Raw genomic sequence first — 19,666 nt, forward strand, 5'->3', positions numbered from 1 at the left:
GCAAGCTCATATTGCAACTCAGGATGTTTATTTTTAGAACCTGGTGAAACATAGGTACTTTGTACTCCGTACCCTTCAAGATTTGAAAACATAGAGAAAAGGGGGGTTCATCTATTTGGTACTTGGATCACAAACTAGATGAATATCCTCTCCAGACTTGGTATATCATAAACTGAAGATCCAGTTTCAGAATTGTTACGCCCACGTGGAAAAAGCCGATCATTCGTCATTCCAAGGATTTCTTGAAATCATAGTGGACCTCAAACTTCAATAACTCTTAAGTCCTTCAAAGGACAAGTATGGAGTACAAAGTACTTTGTAGGCATAATACTTAGATGGTATACATATTTCAGGTAAACGGAGTACTCCGCATAATCTTTCTAGATGAAATCGAATAGATTAAAACAATGTTTATATAAATTGTACCCCATAGACACGATCTAGAGACAGTCCAAGAGGCTGCCTAGATCCACTAGTATCCCACTAGTGTCAATTTGGCGTGTTTCATACTGCGCCAAACCCAGATCCATGGGGGTTTCAGGATGAGAATTCTCCTCTCGGTATCCTCTTGGTATCCTCTTGGTATCCTCCAATAAGAGATCTCTGTTGTTCCTATTTGGGGATTGCCCCTAAAATGTTGAATGGTCCAATAATATCCTTGTCTATACATGGATCAGCCAGCCCACCGTTCACCCGTGCCGTTCGCTTTTATTCGGTGTCAAGTTGCCTTGACCTTTTTCTAAGGAACTTGTACAATATAAAAAAAAAAAAAAAAAAAAAACCTCAGTGGAGTTAATCGGGGAAATCAAATTTGGAATTCACCGAATAAATATCGACTATTCTCTCCCTTTCGGGTTACTACGCACAAGCATATCTCCACCGTATCCCGTCTCCAAAGATCCCCCTTGTTATAAGCCGTATATTTTATACATTTTATATGTGTAACAGATGGGGATTATCTTAAAAGATCTCGGGATAATAGGAACTTCTAAGGTGGGGGAGAAAATAATATAGTGTATAGCCTGTAAAAGAATAAGATACACTAAGGTAGGAAGAAGCACACTCTCGAGCCTCTCATTTACGTTCGTTTGACGCCGACTAAACATTCCTGGGCGGCTAAAATTAGAGCACAGGACACTGATTGGTCCCCTCTTTGGTATTGTATAATTTCACGGAAGAGATCTCTAAATAAAAACACAAAGGGTCCAAAAACCCTTACACTCTGTTTTTTTTTTCCTTTTTTCCTTTCTACATTTGTTTCTCTCTTTTGATTTCCCTGGAGGAAAACTACTTTCTATACGCTTTCAACCTCTCTATATCATATTATATTCCTTTTGATCTTGGGGAATTCCATTCCTTATTCCTTAGAGTGGTGTATGTGTGTCCTCTCTTTTTATCATGACATTTATGACACTTCTTCGATATATACATATGTATATATCGTGTGCACATCTTTTTTTCCCCTTGTGATTTGCATAATCGGATCATTAGTCTCAAAGCCCTTGCATCTCACCTGCCCTAGATTCAAACTAATACTGTTCCCCATAGAGAGAACCCCATTTGCGCAGGCAGCAAGTGCATCTTCGAATCCCCGAATGCCATTTGAGCCCCTCGGGAGAACCAGATTGAAAGGAACCTTCTTTCACAGTGTCGACTCGGACAATGCCAGTGCAGACCAGCCCATCGTCCTTTCCGGACTCATTTCCGTCTTTCATGTCGGTGTTTGGCGGTCCCCTCCCACGATACAAAGAAGAAGCAACCATTCATTCTCTCCAATATCCAACCCATGTCCCTGTCAATACACGTCTACTTCCTTCCCCCCACCGTGAAAGTGTTTCGTCCATGACCTCGGCATCAACCGAGTCCTCCCCGACTACAACCATCTCGCCCTTTGATTCGCCCGGCGGGGGTGATATCTCTCCGAGCTCCTCCCCAGAATCTCCCTCCGCCATGCCCGTCTCATACCCAAAGTTCATGCCATCCACACGGCCCGTGGAACTGCCTCCGCGCCTTGCGCCTGTCGGTGAACCGCGCCTGTCGCCCTCCACTCTGTCACCGCCCACCCCTCATATTACGCGCCCAGACTCCCCAAATCGGCGGGCGCGTAATCTTAAGAACTTGTCATTGCGAATGCCGCCCCCATCTCACTCTCTCCCACCTATCGCTACTTCATCAGTGACAGAGACAACCTCAAAACACCACTTTGATGCCCCGCCAGCTCTCGTCCCGATCGCTCCCAAGAACACGAAGCGTCGCGCCGCCAATCTCACCATCCAGACCCCCACATTCAATAAACCATTCTCTAGTATTTCTACTGATGCCGTACCCCCAACTCCATCTCTGCGCCACGCAGAATCATCGCCATCGCTAGTATCGATTACATCGCCCTCATTCGCTCCACGGGGTGGCATGCAGCTTCCCCGGCTAATGTCACCTCCTGGTATGCGCCGCTTGTCTAGCGCATCGTCTGAGGATGCGGTGTCGCCTGTCACCTTAAAGCCGGTTGATGGATCTGGCTTCTCTCGCCGTGTTCTTCATGGCCTAGAAGAAGAGGATGACCGCCCGGACTCGCGCGAGTCAACCCGCAAGAAGGATCGTGGCTACCCAGATGGGCCTATTCGGATTCACGACTCTGGTGTCTACCTTTATCTAGAACCAACAGCAGAAGAAGCATCCAAATTCGACGTGGTTATCAACGTCGCCAAGGAAGTGGTGAATCCGTTCAGTACTACCAAGGAGGAGCGGAATGATACGGTGATGAGCACATGGCGGAACGCCTCTATGGCCTCGAAACGCTTCTCCCGTGGCGAGCCCCAGACGGCGATTTCAGAGATCTCCTTTAAGTCTGCCTGGGAATTCCAGCCTTCGGATTCTGAGCCGCCAACCCCTACTGTCTCAAGTCCTACAAGTCTAGGCCCGGAGTACCTTCATGTTGGTTGGGACCACAACTCCGAAATTCTCGAAGACTTGCTCCCTCTTTGTGAGCTGATCGACGACCGGATCGCTGAAGGAAAGAAGGTCCTTGTGCATTGCCAGCTGGGCGCTAGCCGCTCAGCCTCGCTGGTGATTGCCTACGGATTGTACAAAAACAGACACCTGGATTTCAACTCGATGTACGAAGCAGTCAAGGGACGCAGCCAGTGGGTTGGCCCGAACATGAGTCTCATCTATCAGCTGACAGACTTCCGCGCCAAATTGCTGCGGGGATCTACATCGAAGCCCCCACCTCAGGAGTGGTTCGTCCAAACCGGCCGACGAAGTTCAGAGCCCCAGGTTGCACGAGCTGAGCGTCCAGCGTCCAATGAATCCAGTCGACCGCCCTTCCGTGGAATGTCGCAGGCACCTTCAATTAGCTGCCTGTCCATCCCAGAAACAAAGCCGATGCGTCCTACTACGAGCGACAGCGGTAGCTACACCAAATTCAAGTCCTACTCGCCCAAGCGAAGCCTGTCCCCTCTCCCCCTCCCATTCCGACAGAAGTTCCAGTCCGTGGAGCCTGTCTCGGGTCGGCCACGAGGGTTGCCGCGCAGCGTTAGCAGCTGTGACCCGCTCGTTCAGACTCATGTGTTTGTACGTGATGCCCCAGACTCTGGTGTGTTTTCGCCGAGGATGAGTGAATTCCTCTCGCCAGCTCCTATGGCACCACCATCATTTTACCGGATTGATCGCTCCGCAGGCCTGCGTGCACCTTCCATTCCTTATGCCAGGCGGTCTGCCATCGAGCCAGCAGACCCCCGTTCACCTCCATCCGGCGGTGAGCCCCTGATCATGAGATCCATTGATGAATTCTTGTGATTTCTGCGCCTTGTGTCCCTTGAGACCAGGCTTGAAACGATTCCATGACCCGACATATTTCCCGATCTTTTTTCTGATTTGAGGACCATCTGCTCAGTTACCCCTGGGGCCTCCAGTGCAATCCTTTTATTTCCACCTATTAATTTCTCCCACTCATCTCACTCAGATGACTGGCTTGATGATACTCATGACCAAAGCAGGCTTTGCTGTCTCTCATCGCCATTTTCCCCAGCTTGCATACTTACTGCATATTCTTTTTGTCATTTGAACCTACGGGTCTTACAACGCCATTCCTGGTCACCATCGCTTGAACCATTTCCTCTTTTTTTTTTTTTTTACCATTGGCGTCTTGGGTGTCCAAAACGGACAAATTTTGATACCAAGGCCAGGCCTTGAAAGATCGAAACAGGCTTGTCTGCTTCCTTTCGGCCTGGTATCTGTAATACTATCGGAGGATCCTGTCTTTTGAGTTTTGCTTTACACGACTTTCGTCTCACTTGCGCTTGGTTATTTCGTGTTACTCTCCTGTCTTTCCGTCTTGCCGCTCAGATGAGGCCCTTGCTTCTGTGCCTTTCTTTGTGTTTTCAGCATTCGTGTGGTGGAGCTGCTTGGTTATTCTTGGACCTCCGGTATGCTTTATGGGTGAAAGATGGCATGATCAATACTCCTTTTGCGCAGTCTCACAATAGAGATCGATGTTAAGCTTGAATTATTTCTCGTAAATCTGTAAACACTACATACACATGGCATCAAGTCTAGTTCTAGTAGATCTAATCGTGGCTCCAGGCTGTTTGTTGATTAGAACGGAGATAGCGATAAGCCCCCAGAACCACCTCCAACCCAAATTTTTCCTTGCGCATCCTCTCCACGCTCGCGACAATGGCTGAAGAATCTCATCCGGCATACCTCTCGCCCAGCGAGCTGGGCACAAAAGACTAGTATGTGTCCTTCCCAGCCACTCCCTCTTCCCTTGCTGGACACAGACCGGAAATCCACGAACCCCGCTCTACCCCTCCATAAGTGTTGTATACAGTGAACCAGCCACAGCAATAGATCAGTTGGTAGCTTAATTGAGCTATAAGACTGCATCTAATACCCAGCGCAATTTTCAAACCCAAACTAACAATCCAACCCTAGCTGGGAATCCTACTACGCCCGCACCCTAGCCCACATCTCGCACGAAACCCCCAGCAACGACACAACCCAAAATGACGACGATGCCGCATCCACAACTTCCGACCTAAATGAAGAAGACGATCCCGGCACATCATGGTTCTCCGAGCACAACGCCCCGCAAAAAGTCCTTCACTTCCTCACGCGCAAGTCCTTCCCCCTGTCGCCGCGCAATACACTGCACAAGAAAGGATCCCGCCAGCCAAGTGTCCTCGATCTCGGTACTGGCAATGGGAGCATGCTCGCGCTGCTGAAGAAGAAGGGCGGGTATGCGGGACGTCTTGTTGGCGTTGATTACTCGCGCCAGAGCGTTGAGCTTGCGAGGGAGTTGCAGCGCGTGAGAGGGCATTCGGCTTATCGGAGTGATTCCGAGGATGAGGATGAGTCTGATGAGGAGGAGGAAGAAGCAGATACTGAGACTGGAGCTCAGACAGAGGCGGCGTCTAATGACTTGTCGCAAGAAGATACACCCATCCAGTTCGAGGAATGGGATATCCTCGGCTCGAAAGCTCTTCTTTCTGAGACTGGCCTAGAACTATCACCCTCTTCGGAGGAAACACTCCCCTGGTTCCCGTACCAGGAAGGCGGGTTTGATATCGTGCTTGATAAGGGGACGTTCGATGCTGTCTCGCTGGCTGATGATGCGAAGACCACCCGTGTCTGTGAGAGATATCCTGATATCGCGCGGCGGTTGGTGCGCCGCGGTGGGTTCTTGGTTGTTACTACGTGCAACTGGACTGAGGAGGAGCTGGTGCATTGGTTTACTGGTGAGCGGACGAGTGGGGATCGGTTGACGGTTTGGGGCCGTGTTGAGTATCCGAGGTTCCGGTTTGGTGGACATGAGGGACAGGGGGTTTGTACGGTGTGTTTCCAGAGACTTGGGGATGCCTGATTCATACTCTCGGGTGGACTGAAACCATGCGAACTATACCCTATGCAAAAAAGGTGGAGTGCAGATAGCCAGTATAGATATGTGCTGAATATAGTACTGAAATATTTCAATTACTCAAGGCAGGTTCTCTATTCTATGCTCATCTACTTCATACTGATCTATTTAATACTCAATATCCTGCCATGCACGCAAATAAGACACCGCTCAAAATGCACCGAATCACCATCAAAAACTACAACAAAAACTACAACCTACAAATATCTACCCCCTCTTCAAAACAGCAACAACACACCACCTCTTCTGATTCTCCACATTCTCCCCATCCCTAACAGGCCTCCACTCCCTCCTCACCTCCCCCCCACCCTCCGCCCTCGCCACCAAATCCCTCTCATAAATCCTCTCAACAACAAACCCATCCTCAACAACCGTCTCCAAAAACGCAGCGACAATCGCCCGCCCCGTATGGAACCCCGCAACAACCCACACCTTCCCACCCGGCGCAAGGAACCACTCCATCGTGCGCGACAGGTTCTCATGCTGCGAGCGCATCCAGAAACAATCCGCCGCGACGATGCGCGTAAAGGCGCCTTTGTTTTCCGCCGAGAAGGCGTCGTCTAATACGCCCCATTCGTGCGGGTGCAATGATACTTTCCGCGTGACGGGTCGCTTCGAGAGATTGTGCGCGAAGTTGAAGGCGATTGCGCCGCTGAGCGCGGGTGAGGACGGGTGGTCCGTTGCTGTTACTGTGGAGGCGTTGGCTAGCGCGCAGATTATGGATGGGAGGGCGGCGCCTGGTTAGTATGGATATGTTAGTTTGGGCTGGGATTGGGATTGGCATTGTAATTTGGGTTAGGGTTGAAGGTTGAGAGGTGCAGTATAAACTGTGACGAGTGTTAATGAAACCCGAACTACCACTTACCAGCACCCAATTCGAGCACACTCTCGCCTTTGATACTCCACAATTCCCGGCTTTCTTTCTGGGCTTCTGTTTCTGTTTTGCCCGGTGCTGCGGGTGTGTCCGCTTCCTCGACGCCCTCTGCGACGACCATCCCCGCGCTCCAGAGGAAATGCGCGAAGAGCTTGCGTTCCTCGTTGACTTGGTTCACCGAGCCATCTGTCTTTGCTGGAACTGTGGTTTCCCCGGAGCGGTTCTGGCTTGAGCCTGGGTAGCTGGGGACCATGATATTGAGATCGCCATAGCGCGGGGAACTGTAGAGGAGGTGTTGGCCTGGATCGCCGTGGAAGGAATGTACATCGTCCGGGAAGAGGTGGGGGAGGAATGCACCGAAGAGGTCTTCGGGGGCCTCGTCCGAGTCGCTGGCATCTTGATTTTGGAATTCTGGTGCTGGGGCGGGCGTGTTGGTGGGTTGGTGGCGGCGGGAGAGGGGCCGTAGACGGGAATGGAGCATCACTGCGGTTGAGGGATTTTTTTTTTTATAGATTGTGTATGGAGATACCTATGTTGTATATTGGTTTGGTATGTGGTATGCACTCTGTATGATTGAGAAGTCAATTGGCCTATTATGTGAGGCCATTGAGATCTGATGTTTATCTCTTATCATTTCCAAATGAAGATTTTCTTATCAAACCTCTGAAATATGTTTGCACTGTTTGAATAGTGATATATTAGGTAATATTACCTCCGCCTTTCAGCCTTGGAGGTCCGACCACGTCATGGGAGGAGCACCAAACTGGAGAATAATGCAGCATGAAATATGATATTGACATGCATTGAAATTAAAATTCTTTGATAAAAATCATTCAAGAAATAATATCAATGATAGCTCTGGGTACAACATAGCTCTAATAATTGGATCGACAATCCCAATTTATCCCAATCCAATAATACTGACAAGAAAGAATGTCCCGAGTGTCTCAGCCGCACAGGAATGGGCCAGGAACCTTCCAAGGGAATCTGCCAAAAACAAGTAAAGATCAGGGGGGTGTTCAGAAGCCAAAAATAAGTGCTCGTGCGCAAGAGGCCAGTGTGACGGTCGGAGTAATGATCCTCACTTGCAGGCGTTAGCGTGCAAGATGGCGCGACTTGGTGACCTGAGCGATTACCTAACTGTGAAGTTGAATGATAAGCCACAATTGCCACATAAATGTATTTCTGGGAACCTTGGAAGCCCTGGAGGGACTTTGGAAGATTGTACTTAAATTATATAATTCTACTCCGTACAATGTCCCCCTCCGGGTATCAACGGGCATTAGGTGATGCCATTTGACTAAGCCATCTTGATGACATCATTGGTTCCACTTCATCCACTCACTTCCAAGTGCTAGACCGGTCGATGCTATGCAGGTGATCTGGTCGATACATGGGTAACTGGTACTTTCCAAGTCACTAGTGTTCAGGTTCTTGCCCTTATCAATGCGCAAGTCATCATGGCCCGGGTGGGCATTAAGTAACATGATTGGTACTTGTGTCCAAAGTCCAACTGTTCTCATCTTGTGACCCTAGTTTTGATCGTCAGGCAACTGGAAATTTTTTTTATAAAAATTGTTTATATAAGTACTTTTATTAAATATTCTGACCTCGGGTATATAAAATAATCCATTGGGGTTACAATGGACTTTATAGCCAGTTGAGCCTGGACCCATCCCCCTGTGCGGAACGCCATCCGAGCAGGGCCGCTGAGTATTAAAGACCTTTTTTTTTTTTACTTAAAATGATTATGCCCAACATTCGCCATAGCAATATTCAAAGGGTTTCACTATATTACTATATAACACCATATCTCTTTATTCGGGTACAGTGGATCCACTCTGCTATCACATCACAAGTCATTGCAACGCACACACATAACACAGGAAACATAGAATGTATTAACATAAATCAGAGTATAGATAGTAATAGAAGCAAATAGGCATATATAGTAGTCTTCAAATATATTAGTAAATTACCTAAATCCGTATGTGTGACCGGTGATCGCCTCTCTGCCCCCCCGCATGCTCAAAGGGAAAGGCCCCCGCAAACCTGAGTGATTTTGGCTCATAGCGGCCCTGACTCTTTCTCTCCTTCTTTCTCCTCTTTTTTTTTTTTCCCTTCCACCTTTCTTTTTTGGTGCTCACCTTTTTTTTTTAATTCTCTCACTCTCTCTCTACATTTCATCTTCTTGCATTGCTCTCCTTCTTACCTATACATCTTCATCCCGAGTCTCCGCCTTATTTCACCTACTCTAAATTGAGGGCAACTCGTGTTTTAGAGGATTTTCAATTCCATTGGAAGCTTCCTCTCAATTATTATCATGGCCTCATTCAAGGTAAGTGTTCGGCATTTCCACCTGACCACATGCTTTTTTTTTTTTTTTTGGGAGACCATACTAATCTATCGGCCCCTTTGGCCATTCATAGGAATTATCGATGTCGCGTCCTCTCCCCAATACTAGCCAGCGGCATCAACACGCGCATTCGATCTCGCTAGGTGCCCTCAATCCAAACCACCGTGTAACTCGCCGAAAGAGTGTTACCGCCGCCGCCGCCAATGCCGCCGCTGCAGTTGCTGCCTCCATGGAGGGGGAGGCCACCTCCCTCCCCATGGGCGCGCACCGCCGTAGCCTCGCAGGCCGCAAGGGAGTAGAGTCTGGCTCCATCGGAAACGTATCTGGATTCAGCTCCTATCTCTCCCGCAGTATCAACAGTCCCAGTCAGGAACCGCCGGTCGCCCGCAAAGGTTCTCCGGGATCGGACCACTCCGATGGAAAGCCCAAGAACCGGAACCGCCGAGCCAGCGAGGGTGCTCAACTCAAGACCGAAGGGAAGCGTGCCTCAACGGCCATTCGTTGCGATCGCTGCGGGAAAGGGTATAAGCATGGCAGCTGCTTGTCGAAGCATATGTGTGTATTCCCCCTACCGCTCGGCCGTCTTCCTCTAGTTCGATCGGGAATATGCACCATGTCGGCTCTGCGCAAGTCGCCCTCGTGGTTATTCAACTCCCTTTTCGTCACTGCCCCTATTTCTTCCCCCCTCCAAATCATTTGATTGACCTGTTTTTTTCTCTCGTGGTATCTTAGGTGGGAACACGACCCAGCATGGTCCGTTACTTCGAAGCTTCTCATCTCCAAGCACCAGCAGGTTCAACTGCTGGAGGCCGCCTCCGTTTTGGTCACCATGAACCACGATGACCCTCCCGATGAATCCGCCGAGTTGGAGTCGGAGTTGTCGTCTGGATCGCCCGACGCCCTGTCAGATATGCGGGATGGTATTAGTTCCACGGAGACCACGCCACCCCCAATGGACTCGGAGGAAGACGACGACTTCGAGATGTCGGGTATGCCGACCCAGTGGACCAAACGCCCCAGCGTCAGCGGCGCCTCCGGTTTCTCTCGTTCCTACCAGTCCATTCCCTCCAGTTCGTACAACGACAGTGCTCCGCTGCACTCGCCTACCTTCTCCCACTTCCGCCACTCGAGCATCGACACCCGTCCCTCGACTGCGGACACACGGTTACACGAGGATGATGAGGCAGATCTTGCCGCAGCCATCGGCCTGTGCAATTTTGGCACTCCTCGCACGGGACCTGTTTCCATGGCCCCCGATGTGCCGCCAGTGCCTCCACTGCCGGCGCGCTACTTGGACTCAAGCAGCCACCCGAGCAACCAGGGTCTGTTTTCTCCTCAATCGCGCCCTACGGATGAGATCGCTCGCCGAGACTCTGAGACCGACATCTTTTTGGCCCGGTCCCTCAACCCGTCGCTGTCGTACAAGGTGTCGGATGAGCGTGGAGTCCGGACTGGTGCCGAGGATGCCCAGAAATCCCGTCAACGTCGCAACGCCGATGTCGACTTTGGTAATCGCTCCGCACCGGCCGATGATGACGATGCCGGTGTCTTTGGCCACATGGAAGAGTAGATCTCCCAGTAGCCATACCCTTCCCCCTCCCGCGCCTGCGCGACTCCGAGCCAGTCTTTGGGTTAGATCGGCCTATGCCGAATAATGACCCCTTCACGATGTACGAGCTTGAGCGAATTTTTTGAACCTTCTTGTTTACATGTTTACAAACACTCCAGATGGAGAATAGAGCCAATGTTCAATAACCGTCCAGAGCTCTTTTTCTCAACGGAGTCTTTCACAATTCTCGGGACCTTTTTTCATCTTTTGAGATCCCATGTATCAATCATGTCTCCTTGGCCCGCTTTTTGTTTTTTTTTTCTCCCTTTTGTCTTGTTTTGCCACGACTTATTCTGGAAACCCCTATAAATGGCCTACTCAGTATGGCCGGCGCATATTATCATCCCTCCCATCAAATACCTATATCCATAAGGACATGACATACTGTTTTCATGTCCTCTATGCTTCTCGTTTGTCTTTTTTTTTTGTCCTGTTTTGGCCTTCTCACCTCGCACATATATACCAAACCCACAAATTCTACGATCCGCTTCCCTACTTTCCCACATGTGTATCTCGTCCGTTCGTTCCTCTCCATTTCCTAATCCTCTTCTATCTCTCTCCTGGTCCCTTACTCTTGTGTACTCAATTGACCCTCGGACGGGGCATACAATGAATATATCTCATGAACGTATATTGTGTTAGAATGTAGATCTGTCATTTCCATATCTGTCTCCGTACCTGTATATCAGCGGGGTATCAAAGATATTAAAGACCCACTACGGGGTAAAGATCCATCTTTTTTATGGAATCTTCATATATTTCGTCATAGGTGAAGGCATAGGATAAACAGGTGTTGAAAAGGTGATTGAATATGAATTGGTTCTGTATAGTGAATCTCTTCGGGGAGGATTTCGCCATTGCCTCTTTCAGGCCAGTGGCTGCAGAAACATTCATGGATATTTCTTGCTAATAATCCATTACATTGATGCCATATCAAAACCGCGGGATATTGTCGGTATTGAAACTAGCCAAAATAGATCTCTCTTCCCCTCTTTCCCCTCTTTCCCCTCTCTTCTTCCTCCGCTTCCTCCGCTTCCTGCTAAAGCGAATTCTATATAGGTTTCACTAATAGATGTCTTTCTATATGCCTTCCCGAGAGACTGTACAACCTCTCTTTTACTAGTAAGGAACACTGATACCACTTTCTTTGTAGTTTCTACATCCAGTCTCAGTCGACCCAATCGCCTCATTTGAAAACGGACATGCACCCAACAATTGAAGTAATTTCAACCCTACTGTCGGGCAGTAGTAATATCTTACACATGTCTAGTCCAGGCTGAAATAAAATTATTAGCAAAAGTCATGTCATTGGAGTAAATATATTGAGTCCCCGCTGAAGTACCCTTGAAATCCAGCCTGTCTTTCCCATGTATGTATACTTCGTGCCAGATAGTGGGCGAGTCTGAGGGATTGGGTATTGCTTGGTAGTAATATTGACATTGTTTCTTATAAAGAGATATAGCAGTGAGGTACATAGTAAGTGCCCAATTGCAAGTATAGTAGGGGTAATAAAGCCGAGGGTGGAATAAATGCCAATTAACAGGGATTGTATACATTAGGATGAAAATAATGGTAATTTGCAATATTTAATGGACAAATCAAGTAAGATCGAGACACCTTAGTAAAGCAGATTGGTGGATAGGAAATACACTGCAAACTATCAATCTGCTATACCGGTGTCCGCCATACCTTGTAGAAATAAGGTAAGCAACGATCTATATCACCCACAGCGTTTTCGTATCCTCGCGGTGAAGTCTTTAGCTTGACCATCCCATCATACTTAACAAAATGCCCCCTAGTTTAATCTCAACTAATTTGTGAGGCTCAATGGCATGGTCAGGTGAAGAGACCGTCCCCTGTGAGATGTAAGTCGATGAAATTGTACCATGTAAAAAGGGCAATGAAACTAGGCAACAACTATACTGGTCTCTTCTAGTCATTGGGTGTGTATATCAGCGTTGCAGATGATACTAAGCTCTAATTTAACAAGGGAAAGGATACCATGTGCTCGGAGATTACAACCAGCAGGGGATGGTTGCAAGAGTGTTGGGTGTGAGGCTTAAAAAATAGATATGGACTATTGAGCAATAAGAATAACCCGAGCTAACATATTAAGCAAGGAATTAAACACAATGAGTATAAAAGAGCAAAAATCACAAAAAGTCAAAGGGGTATTAGCGCTCGTTCTTTGGATTAGCTGCCTCCACCACAGCCTCCTCCACCACCTCCTCCTCCACAACCACCGCCGCCACCGCCGCCGCCGCCATCTAAACATTCAAGTCAGTATATAATTTCATATATCGAAAGCAATGAAGAAGACTTACCACCACCGCCACCACCACTCGATCCGCCTGTATAGAAAACACATCAGCATCCATTGCAGTATATCGAAGTTCAAAAAGAGACTTACCACACCCTCCACCTCCACCTCCACCACCACACCCTCCATTACTACATCCTCCATTACCAGTGCCTGCTGCACAGTTACCTGCGCCTGCACGACCACCTTTTGACATATCAGTTTCACTTCTTCCAAGGTTCTAGAAGGGTGTAGGAAGAACTTACCACACGTGCCGGAACAGCAGTTCCCGATGGCGCCTGGAGTAACATTCATGCAGCTAGGGTTACATGCATACGAATCACAATTGATGGATGGGTCCATCATATATGGTCCATAGTATGGCACCACAATGGGGTAGCCATATGCATAAGGTATGAAGTATGGATACTCCTCGGGCTGCTTAGATTTGGAGGTGGACCCTTGACGGCTACGCTTCCTAGCACGCCGGGCAGCCCTCAAGTAGTCGCTCTGCAGACGCATTTGTCTAACATACGCAGACTGCCCGAACGGAGTGTTCAGATTTGTTGGCCGGACAGCGTTGTGTGAAGAGATATGTGGGTTCTTGTTTGGATCGGACGAGATATCAGAACTATCGTGCAAGAGCGCTGCAGCGGTTCGCGCGCGAGAGACTGAGCCCATGGGGATCAACCGGTCATACAAGTCTGGTGCTCGTGTCGCTTCGCAGTACCAGCAGGTGCATTCGCTGTATATGCGGCCATCGGTGGCGCGGCGGTACATCTTGCTGGTCCAGGCAAAGCCGTCGGAGAGTGCTGCCTCGTCGACTTTGTCGTCGTGGTCGATGAACACGCGAGTATAGGCGCGTGTTAGCTTCGACGTGCTGTATTTGTAGTACTTTGATGGGCTGAGCTGATGTGTGTGCCAGGCCAGGTCGACGTCTAGTGTGGGTACGGCCATATGCCTTGGGTTGTCGATCATGATCTGGAAGAACACTTCGTATTTTTTAATCAGCCGTTCCATGGTCTCGAAGACTGTCGGTGAGTGCAGCCAGTCGAGTTTGTCCATTTTCTCCACGAAGGTCCCTTGTCTGATCACAGCCCCCACAAGGTCTAGCGCGAAGGGCCCGAGGTTCTCCCAGTATCGGGACATCATTTTTCGGAAGTGCATTTTCTCAGTAGAATGGACAGTCGTATTGTAGGAACCATATGCGGTTGATAAAACTTTTCTGTCGCGTAGCTTGGTCTCGAGTTTCTGCCTCAGTTGGCTGATATTCTGACACCAATCCACTCGACCATCAGTGAATCCCATCAAGTCCTCTCCGGCAGCCTGGATGATCCGTGTGGGGAATAGCATGTACTGGGGCGCCCCAGTATTAACTCTAGAAGGCGGGCCCTCGGGAATTCCACGGATATTGGTGAATGACCCGGGCATAGGGAGGCCTTGGTAGAGAGCTCCTTCAAGGTCTTTTCGAAACTTCGCTACCCTGAGCCGGCCATGGTCGATCAACTTTCGACAGTCGACGCATCTCATCTCAAATGTATTATCGGCGTAGCCATTTCCAAGTTTGAAGGCGTGGGTAACAGTCTCTCCAAAGTGAGCTTCTGTCCACGGGGCAGTGTTCTCCTTTTTGCAGTGCGGGCAGTCGACTTTTTTGTTCGGCGGGTCGTGCAGATTATCCCACTGCAAGTCAAGTTTCTCCTCGAACAGCCGCTGGCCTTCTTCAGAGACTGTGTACTCCATCGTGTGGTTGTTGATGCAGCCATCTATCGCTTCCCATGGAAATCCCGTTGCCCAGGTGCTCATTTTACCGTATCGAATGGAATCCTCAAGGAAGCTCCGGGGATTCAACATATGAGAATGCCAGACCATCAAAATATCTACAGAGCAATCAGCCAACTGCCTTTTCACCTTACGATTAATACACTTACCTAGCGGAGGTAGATTTTTCGTGCTCCATGCAACTTCAGTATCACAGATGACGATGTTCTCATACCCGACATCCTCCAAGTCATCCATAGTTGCCATCGGTCTTGACCGGGGAGGCCAGCAAACCACCACTTGGCGTACCGATCAGCTGCACGCGCTACATATACGGCCCAGCGCTTTTCACTAATACGAGCCCGCGCTTCGTTCTGTGTAGACGGGAATTTTGCAGCCTCGGCATCGTAGAGGCCAAAAAGCCCGTTATGACTAGAGATAGTATCCCGCAGGTCCGCGAACACAGCCAGAAGCTTGAGATGTGCAACACACTGGTCGCGAGTGACGGATGTCGGACTATATATCTTCAGGCCCAGATTCAGTTGTGGCAGTTCTAGTTGTGGCTGCTCGACTTGATCGGCCGAATAGGAAGGTGGCCGTTCAGTAGAAGACTCGCCGACAGCTTCAGATTCATTGAGTGCATCTTTGGGCCTTCGATCTCTTGACGTCATGTCTGCGTTTGGCAGAAGGTAGTGTGTTGTGAAGAAGATCCAAGTGTTGACGAGTCAAGTCTGACAGGTGTGGTCGGGTAGCCTTTTATATCGAATACCTGGTACCTCACTCGTTCCCGAGAACACCCAGACAAAGACAAGCCAGCATGGCACTTTTATCGGCCTTTTGACATTCCAATAACCCAAGATGGACAAGATAAACGAGTTGCATTAAAGATGAGTGCCACTAATTGCCCGGAAGGCTCGAAATCTAAACCACATTTAGCCAAGCCTCCACTAAATACGAAGCTTTGAGTGGAGAGAATATTTCATTTTTATTTATCCATTCACTCTCTAAGCCAATAATTTGAAAACGCCTTCTTCATTCTTATACCGGATTGGATATACTGCACGGGGCGAAGCCGGGCGCGGTTGCACTGCCTTGCTGCCTTGCCTTCACCTCCAGACCTCAAGGCTTACTTCTGATCGCGTGTGGAGATAAGCTGTATGCTATACACAGGGGTTTCTAGTGTCTTTCTAGTGCCTTTTTTCATGTGCTTGTACTACTGCAGCTATTCCGAATGGAAAATATCTTTCTTAATATACAAATCAGCCCCATTCACTTGATAGACAGCCAATCATGTGTCACGTGTTAACGGGGAACATGGAACCATATCCGGTCAGGTGATATGCCCCTCCGCGCTGACTCATCGAGTTTGCGGGAAGAAGTGCGCTCACCGATTGTGGCAACGAAGAAAGTCGAGACGGTTATACTGGAGAAAGACAAAAAGGGAAAAGAAAAGAACCGAATCAAATTGCACTGCTCGGATAAAGAACCCACCCGTGCGTCTGTGAATCCGTCCGAAGCTCTCTCGTCGTCCGAAACCGAGATCTCGATCAAGAAGAACGTTATTCAGCCTGGCTTCTCTTGGGCAATCCAACGGCATCGGAGAGGGCCAGGCCCAAACTCTTGAACCGATTGCGAACATTGATAATGCTTCTATTGGCACCAGTCCCGTAATGGCGGGTGTAAATCAGTTGCCTGTCTCAGTTGCCGCCGACGGCGTGCATGGTCGCAAACGCAATATGGCCATTGCGGGGATCGACAGTTCCCCGGGAAGTATTGAGGATATGGATGATAATGACGCGCGCGACGAGAAGAGACGTCAGCCGGTGAAGCGCGCTTGCAATGAATGTCGACAACAGAAAGTATGCTTAACATTACACGGCAAAATCCACGGGGTCTTTCAGTTCGGCTAACCTTTTGGGATTGCGACAGCTTCGATGCGATGTTATTCAAGACCCATGGGCCGATTGCTCGAGGTGCCGTCGGCTGAGGCTCGATTGTAAAATCGAGTCTAATTTCAAACGGGTTGGAAAGCGCAGCCGCAATGCGGAAATGGAGAGGGAAATAATGGAGCTCAGGAAGCAGATTGCTTCTGGCCAACCTGTCACCGGAGTGTCACAGCAACGAGCATTGACTGCAGGACAATTGACACCTAAGCAAGAATCGAATCAAGTCAGTCCTGCAGTCTATCAAACCCCATCAGCTATGTCCGCAGATCAATACATGGGATCTCAAGAAGCTGTTGCGTCCCTCCTGGATCTTCGTTCGGGCTTCGATGGTACCAACTTCATGAGGAACGGTGGACAAATCAGACGAATTGAGGACGTTATGGTTGTTCCCGAAAAAGTGACAGAACTGTTTGATATGTGAGTGCTCATTTGTCAAGTCTCCGCGATTGATCTAACTTGTTCCTGCTAGATTCTTCACGTACTACCACCCTTTTCTTCCTTTTCTGGACCGAAATCAGACTCCCGAGGAGTATCATAACTCCTCTTCATTGCTTTTCTGGACAATACTTAGTGTTGGTGCGCGGCGCTATCAAGGCGATTCGAATTTGTTGAATTCTCTCGCTGGTCCTGTCAGCCGGCTGGTCTGGAGCACTCTCGCAGATATCCCTCAAAGCTACCATGTTGTGAAGGCTCTCGCTCTACTATGCTCATGGCCGTTCCCTACAAGCAGCACCTCAACAGATCCAACCTTCATGCTATGTGGAATGATGGTACAGGTTGCTATGCAGCTTGGTCTCCACCGGCCTTCTCACACTCAGGACTTTAGTAAATTCCGAGTGGAATTGATCGAGGAAGAATTGAGAGATAAGGTGCGAACTTGGGCGATTTGCAATATTGTTGCTCAAAGGTATGTCAAACCCATAGTCCATTGCTGTTCGCATGTGTCTCATGTTTTACTTTGCAGAGTTTCCACCGGCTACGGACAGCCATCATCTACTCTTTACGACTGGACATTGTCCTCGAGCGATTCGCTAGACCCGAACTTCAAACTTCCTGACGATATAAGGCCAAGATTGGAGATCGAAAAGTTTTGTGACAGGGTCACCCGAGCGCTTTATACAAATCGACGCGATCCTGTGGGATTAACCAGCGACCATGAACGCTCAACATTGATTGCATTTCTATCGCGAGACTTTGAGGAGTTGGAAGAACAACTCCAACCGCAGAATGACTGTAAGCTTCCCAAGTTCAAGTGTGGATGTATAGGATGCACAACTAACGATGCCAGGTATTACTGACTTGTTCCTCCGTGCTGCTAACCTTCATTTGCACCTTTCGGCATTCTTTGACGAGCCAACCACTAAGAATTACCGCGAACGCGTCTTAGCTTTGTATGTCGCAACGACATCATTCCTCGAAGTTGTCCTCAACCTCGAGACCGAGGTTGGCCCAGTCCTCTCTTACACCCCATACTACGTCTACCAGATGATGGTTGCCGCTGGTTGCACTCTTCTGAAGCTGTGCAAGAGCTTCTTCGCCTCTCACATAGACATGGAATACACCAAGAATCTATTCAACCGTACAATCTGGGCCATCCGGGGGTGTCAGCGTCCAGCAATGACCTACCCGAACGGCTTGCTGAAGTGTTGGCTCAGATGTGGAGATTGGGAGGAGCGACTCAACGGTCTAGCAACAGTACCGATGTTGACGACTCCCTGCGACTCAAAGTACGCTGCCGAATGAGCATGTCCCTACTTTTCGACTCTGTGTGGCGCTGGCGGGAGGATGCCAGGACTAAGGGCCGGAACATCGAAGGTCAGTATTCCTTTGCAATCTCAGGTATATATATACAAAGTCTCTAACCTTTTATTCTAGCCTATCTGAAAAATCCAACAAATCCTGACTCAGGAGCCGATTCTTCGGCTACTTCATCTATCGGGCCTGTACACACATCTACAATAACACCCGGAATCTCTGGGAATGACCCAAGCCTTGCCCCGGCACCCATGTTATCCCAGGCTAGTCTTGGGATCCAACCACCCACAACTCAACCTACCGGACTTCCAAGTGGTTTCATTGAACCTAATTACGAAGTCTTTGATCCATTGAACTGGTTGCTTGACGGTTTGGTAGACTTGCCTTATTCATACTCCACAATGGGTGGCTTAGAATCCCAGGGCATTGCATAGATTGGCCGGCCTAATATGCCTAATATTTTCTTGGCGTTATTGCTGGCTTTTTTCTTTTTTTGCGTGGGATGCGTTGTCTGCTTGTATCATTATACCACACATTCGATCGCTGATACTTCGCAGGGAGTTTGTTTGTGCTTTGCATATCTTATATTTCTCATGGGCCCCTTGTACAATGTCCTTTCCAATATGATGCTATATATTTGGCCCAAAATCTCTAGCTTAAAAAGAGCAGCCTGCGAAGGGATATAGCGGCCTCTGCTCAGTTTCAATTAAAATGCGAATTTTGGCCTGATATCTGCCTTGGTGCCTTCTTCAAATCCAGCAGAAAAGTAAGATGCCGGAAATACCATTACAGAGCCTATATGTATTCCTATCAATTGGCGAAGAGCACGGCGTCCAAAGTCTTCAATCTCGCTCCTTAGGGGTAAGCCGAAGCTTAATACCAAGAATACACCGGATCCTACGTTCTGAAGAAGGTGTACCCTCGCTAGCTGGTATATAAAGGATTTTATTTATACCAAACAGTAGTGAAAGTTCTTCGACTCGTTCGAGGATATTGGCTGCCTTAGTCTTAGTGTTCGAAACTAGGACCTCCTATTATCGAAGGCGTATATATAGGCTCGTTCGGTCGATCGGGATACTATATTTATCGTGTAGGAGGCTTAGGATAGTATTATAAGTGATATATACCTACCTTGACAGAGAAGATCAATAATCT

The 19,666-nt window shown here is 48.7% G+C and overlaps 7 protein-coding genes across 7 annotated transcripts; 5 read left to right on the plus strand and 2 right to left on the minus strand.

Moving 5' to 3' along the window:
- Positions 1-1,662: 1,662 nt before the first annotated feature.
- On the plus strand, positions 1,663-3,795 carry dspD (putative protein-tyrosine phosphatase; the record flags this gene model as incomplete). Its single annotated transcript, XM_057254874.1, has 1 exon — positions 1,663-3,795. The coding sequence occupies one exon, from the start codon at positions 1,663-1,665 to the stop codon at positions 3,793-3,795; it is 2,133 nt and encodes a 710-aa protein (XP_057108736.1).
- An 879-nt stretch (positions 3,796-4,674) lies between these two features.
- On the plus strand, positions 4,675-5,860 carry N7479_007181 (putative S-adenosylmethionine-dependent methyltransferase; the record flags this gene model as incomplete). The annotated part of the gene is made up of 2 exons (XM_057254875.1): positions 4,675-4,733; positions 4,933-5,860. 2 exons carry the CDS (start codon positions 4,675-4,677, stop codon positions 5,858-5,860), a joined length of 987 nt encoding a protein of 328 aa, XP_057108737.1.
- Positions 5,861-6,121: 261 nt separating this feature from the next.
- On the minus strand, positions 6,122-7,269 carry N7479_007182 (putative nicotinamide N-methyltransferase; the record flags this gene model as incomplete). Its single annotated transcript, XM_057254876.1, has 2 exons — positions 6,122-6,651; positions 6,780-7,269. 2 exons carry the CDS (start codon positions 7,267-7,269, stop codon positions 6,122-6,124), a joined length of 1,020 nt encoding a protein of 339 aa, XP_057108738.1.
- Positions 7,270-9,226: 1,957 nt separating this feature from the next.
- N7479_007183 (putative C2H2 finger domain protein) lies at positions 9,227-10,714 on the plus strand (the record flags this gene model as incomplete). Its single annotated transcript, XM_057254877.1, has 2 exons — positions 9,227-9,699; positions 9,877-10,714. 2 exons carry the CDS (start codon positions 9,227-9,229, stop codon positions 10,712-10,714), a joined length of 1,311 nt encoding a protein of 436 aa, XP_057108739.1.
- Positions 10,715-13,314: 2,600 nt separating this feature from the next.
- Positions 13,315-15,481, minus strand: N7479_007184 (uncharacterized protein; the record flags this gene model as incomplete). The annotated part of the gene is made up of 4 exons (XM_057254878.1): positions 13,315-13,351; positions 13,390-14,929; positions 14,981-15,081; positions 15,120-15,481. 4 exons carry the CDS (start codon positions 15,479-15,481, stop codon positions 13,315-13,317), a joined length of 2,040 nt encoding a protein of 679 aa, XP_057108740.1.
- A 668-nt stretch (positions 15,482-16,149) lies between these two features.
- Positions 16,150-16,434, plus strand: N7479_007185 (uncharacterized protein; the record flags this gene model as incomplete). The annotated part of the gene is made up of 1 exon (XM_057254879.1): positions 16,150-16,434. The coding sequence occupies one exon, from the start codon at positions 16,150-16,152 to the stop codon at positions 16,432-16,434; it is 285 nt and encodes a 94-aa protein (XP_057108741.1).
- Positions 16,435-16,480: 46 nt separating this feature from the next.
- N7479_007186 (putative C6 transcription factor (Leu3)) lies at positions 16,481-18,945 on the plus strand (the record flags this gene model as incomplete). Its single annotated transcript, XM_057254880.1, has 7 exons — positions 16,481-16,669; positions 16,740-17,173; positions 17,226-17,663; positions 17,721-17,989; positions 18,045-18,399; positions 18,447-18,571; positions 18,632-18,945. The coding sequence occupies 7 exons, from the start codon at positions 16,481-16,483 to the stop codon at positions 18,943-18,945; spliced, it is 2,124 nt and encodes a 707-aa protein (XP_057108742.1).
- Between the last annotated feature and the right edge of the window lie 721 nt (positions 18,946-19,666).

Source organism: Penicillium vulpinum, assembly GCF_028829585.1.
Source record: "Penicillium vulpinum strain IBT 29486 chromosome Unknown utg000003l_segment0_segment0, whole genome shotgun sequence".
Lineage (NCBI taxonomy): Eukaryota > Fungi > Ascomycota > Eurotiomycetes > Eurotiales > Aspergillaceae > Penicillium > Penicillium vulpinum.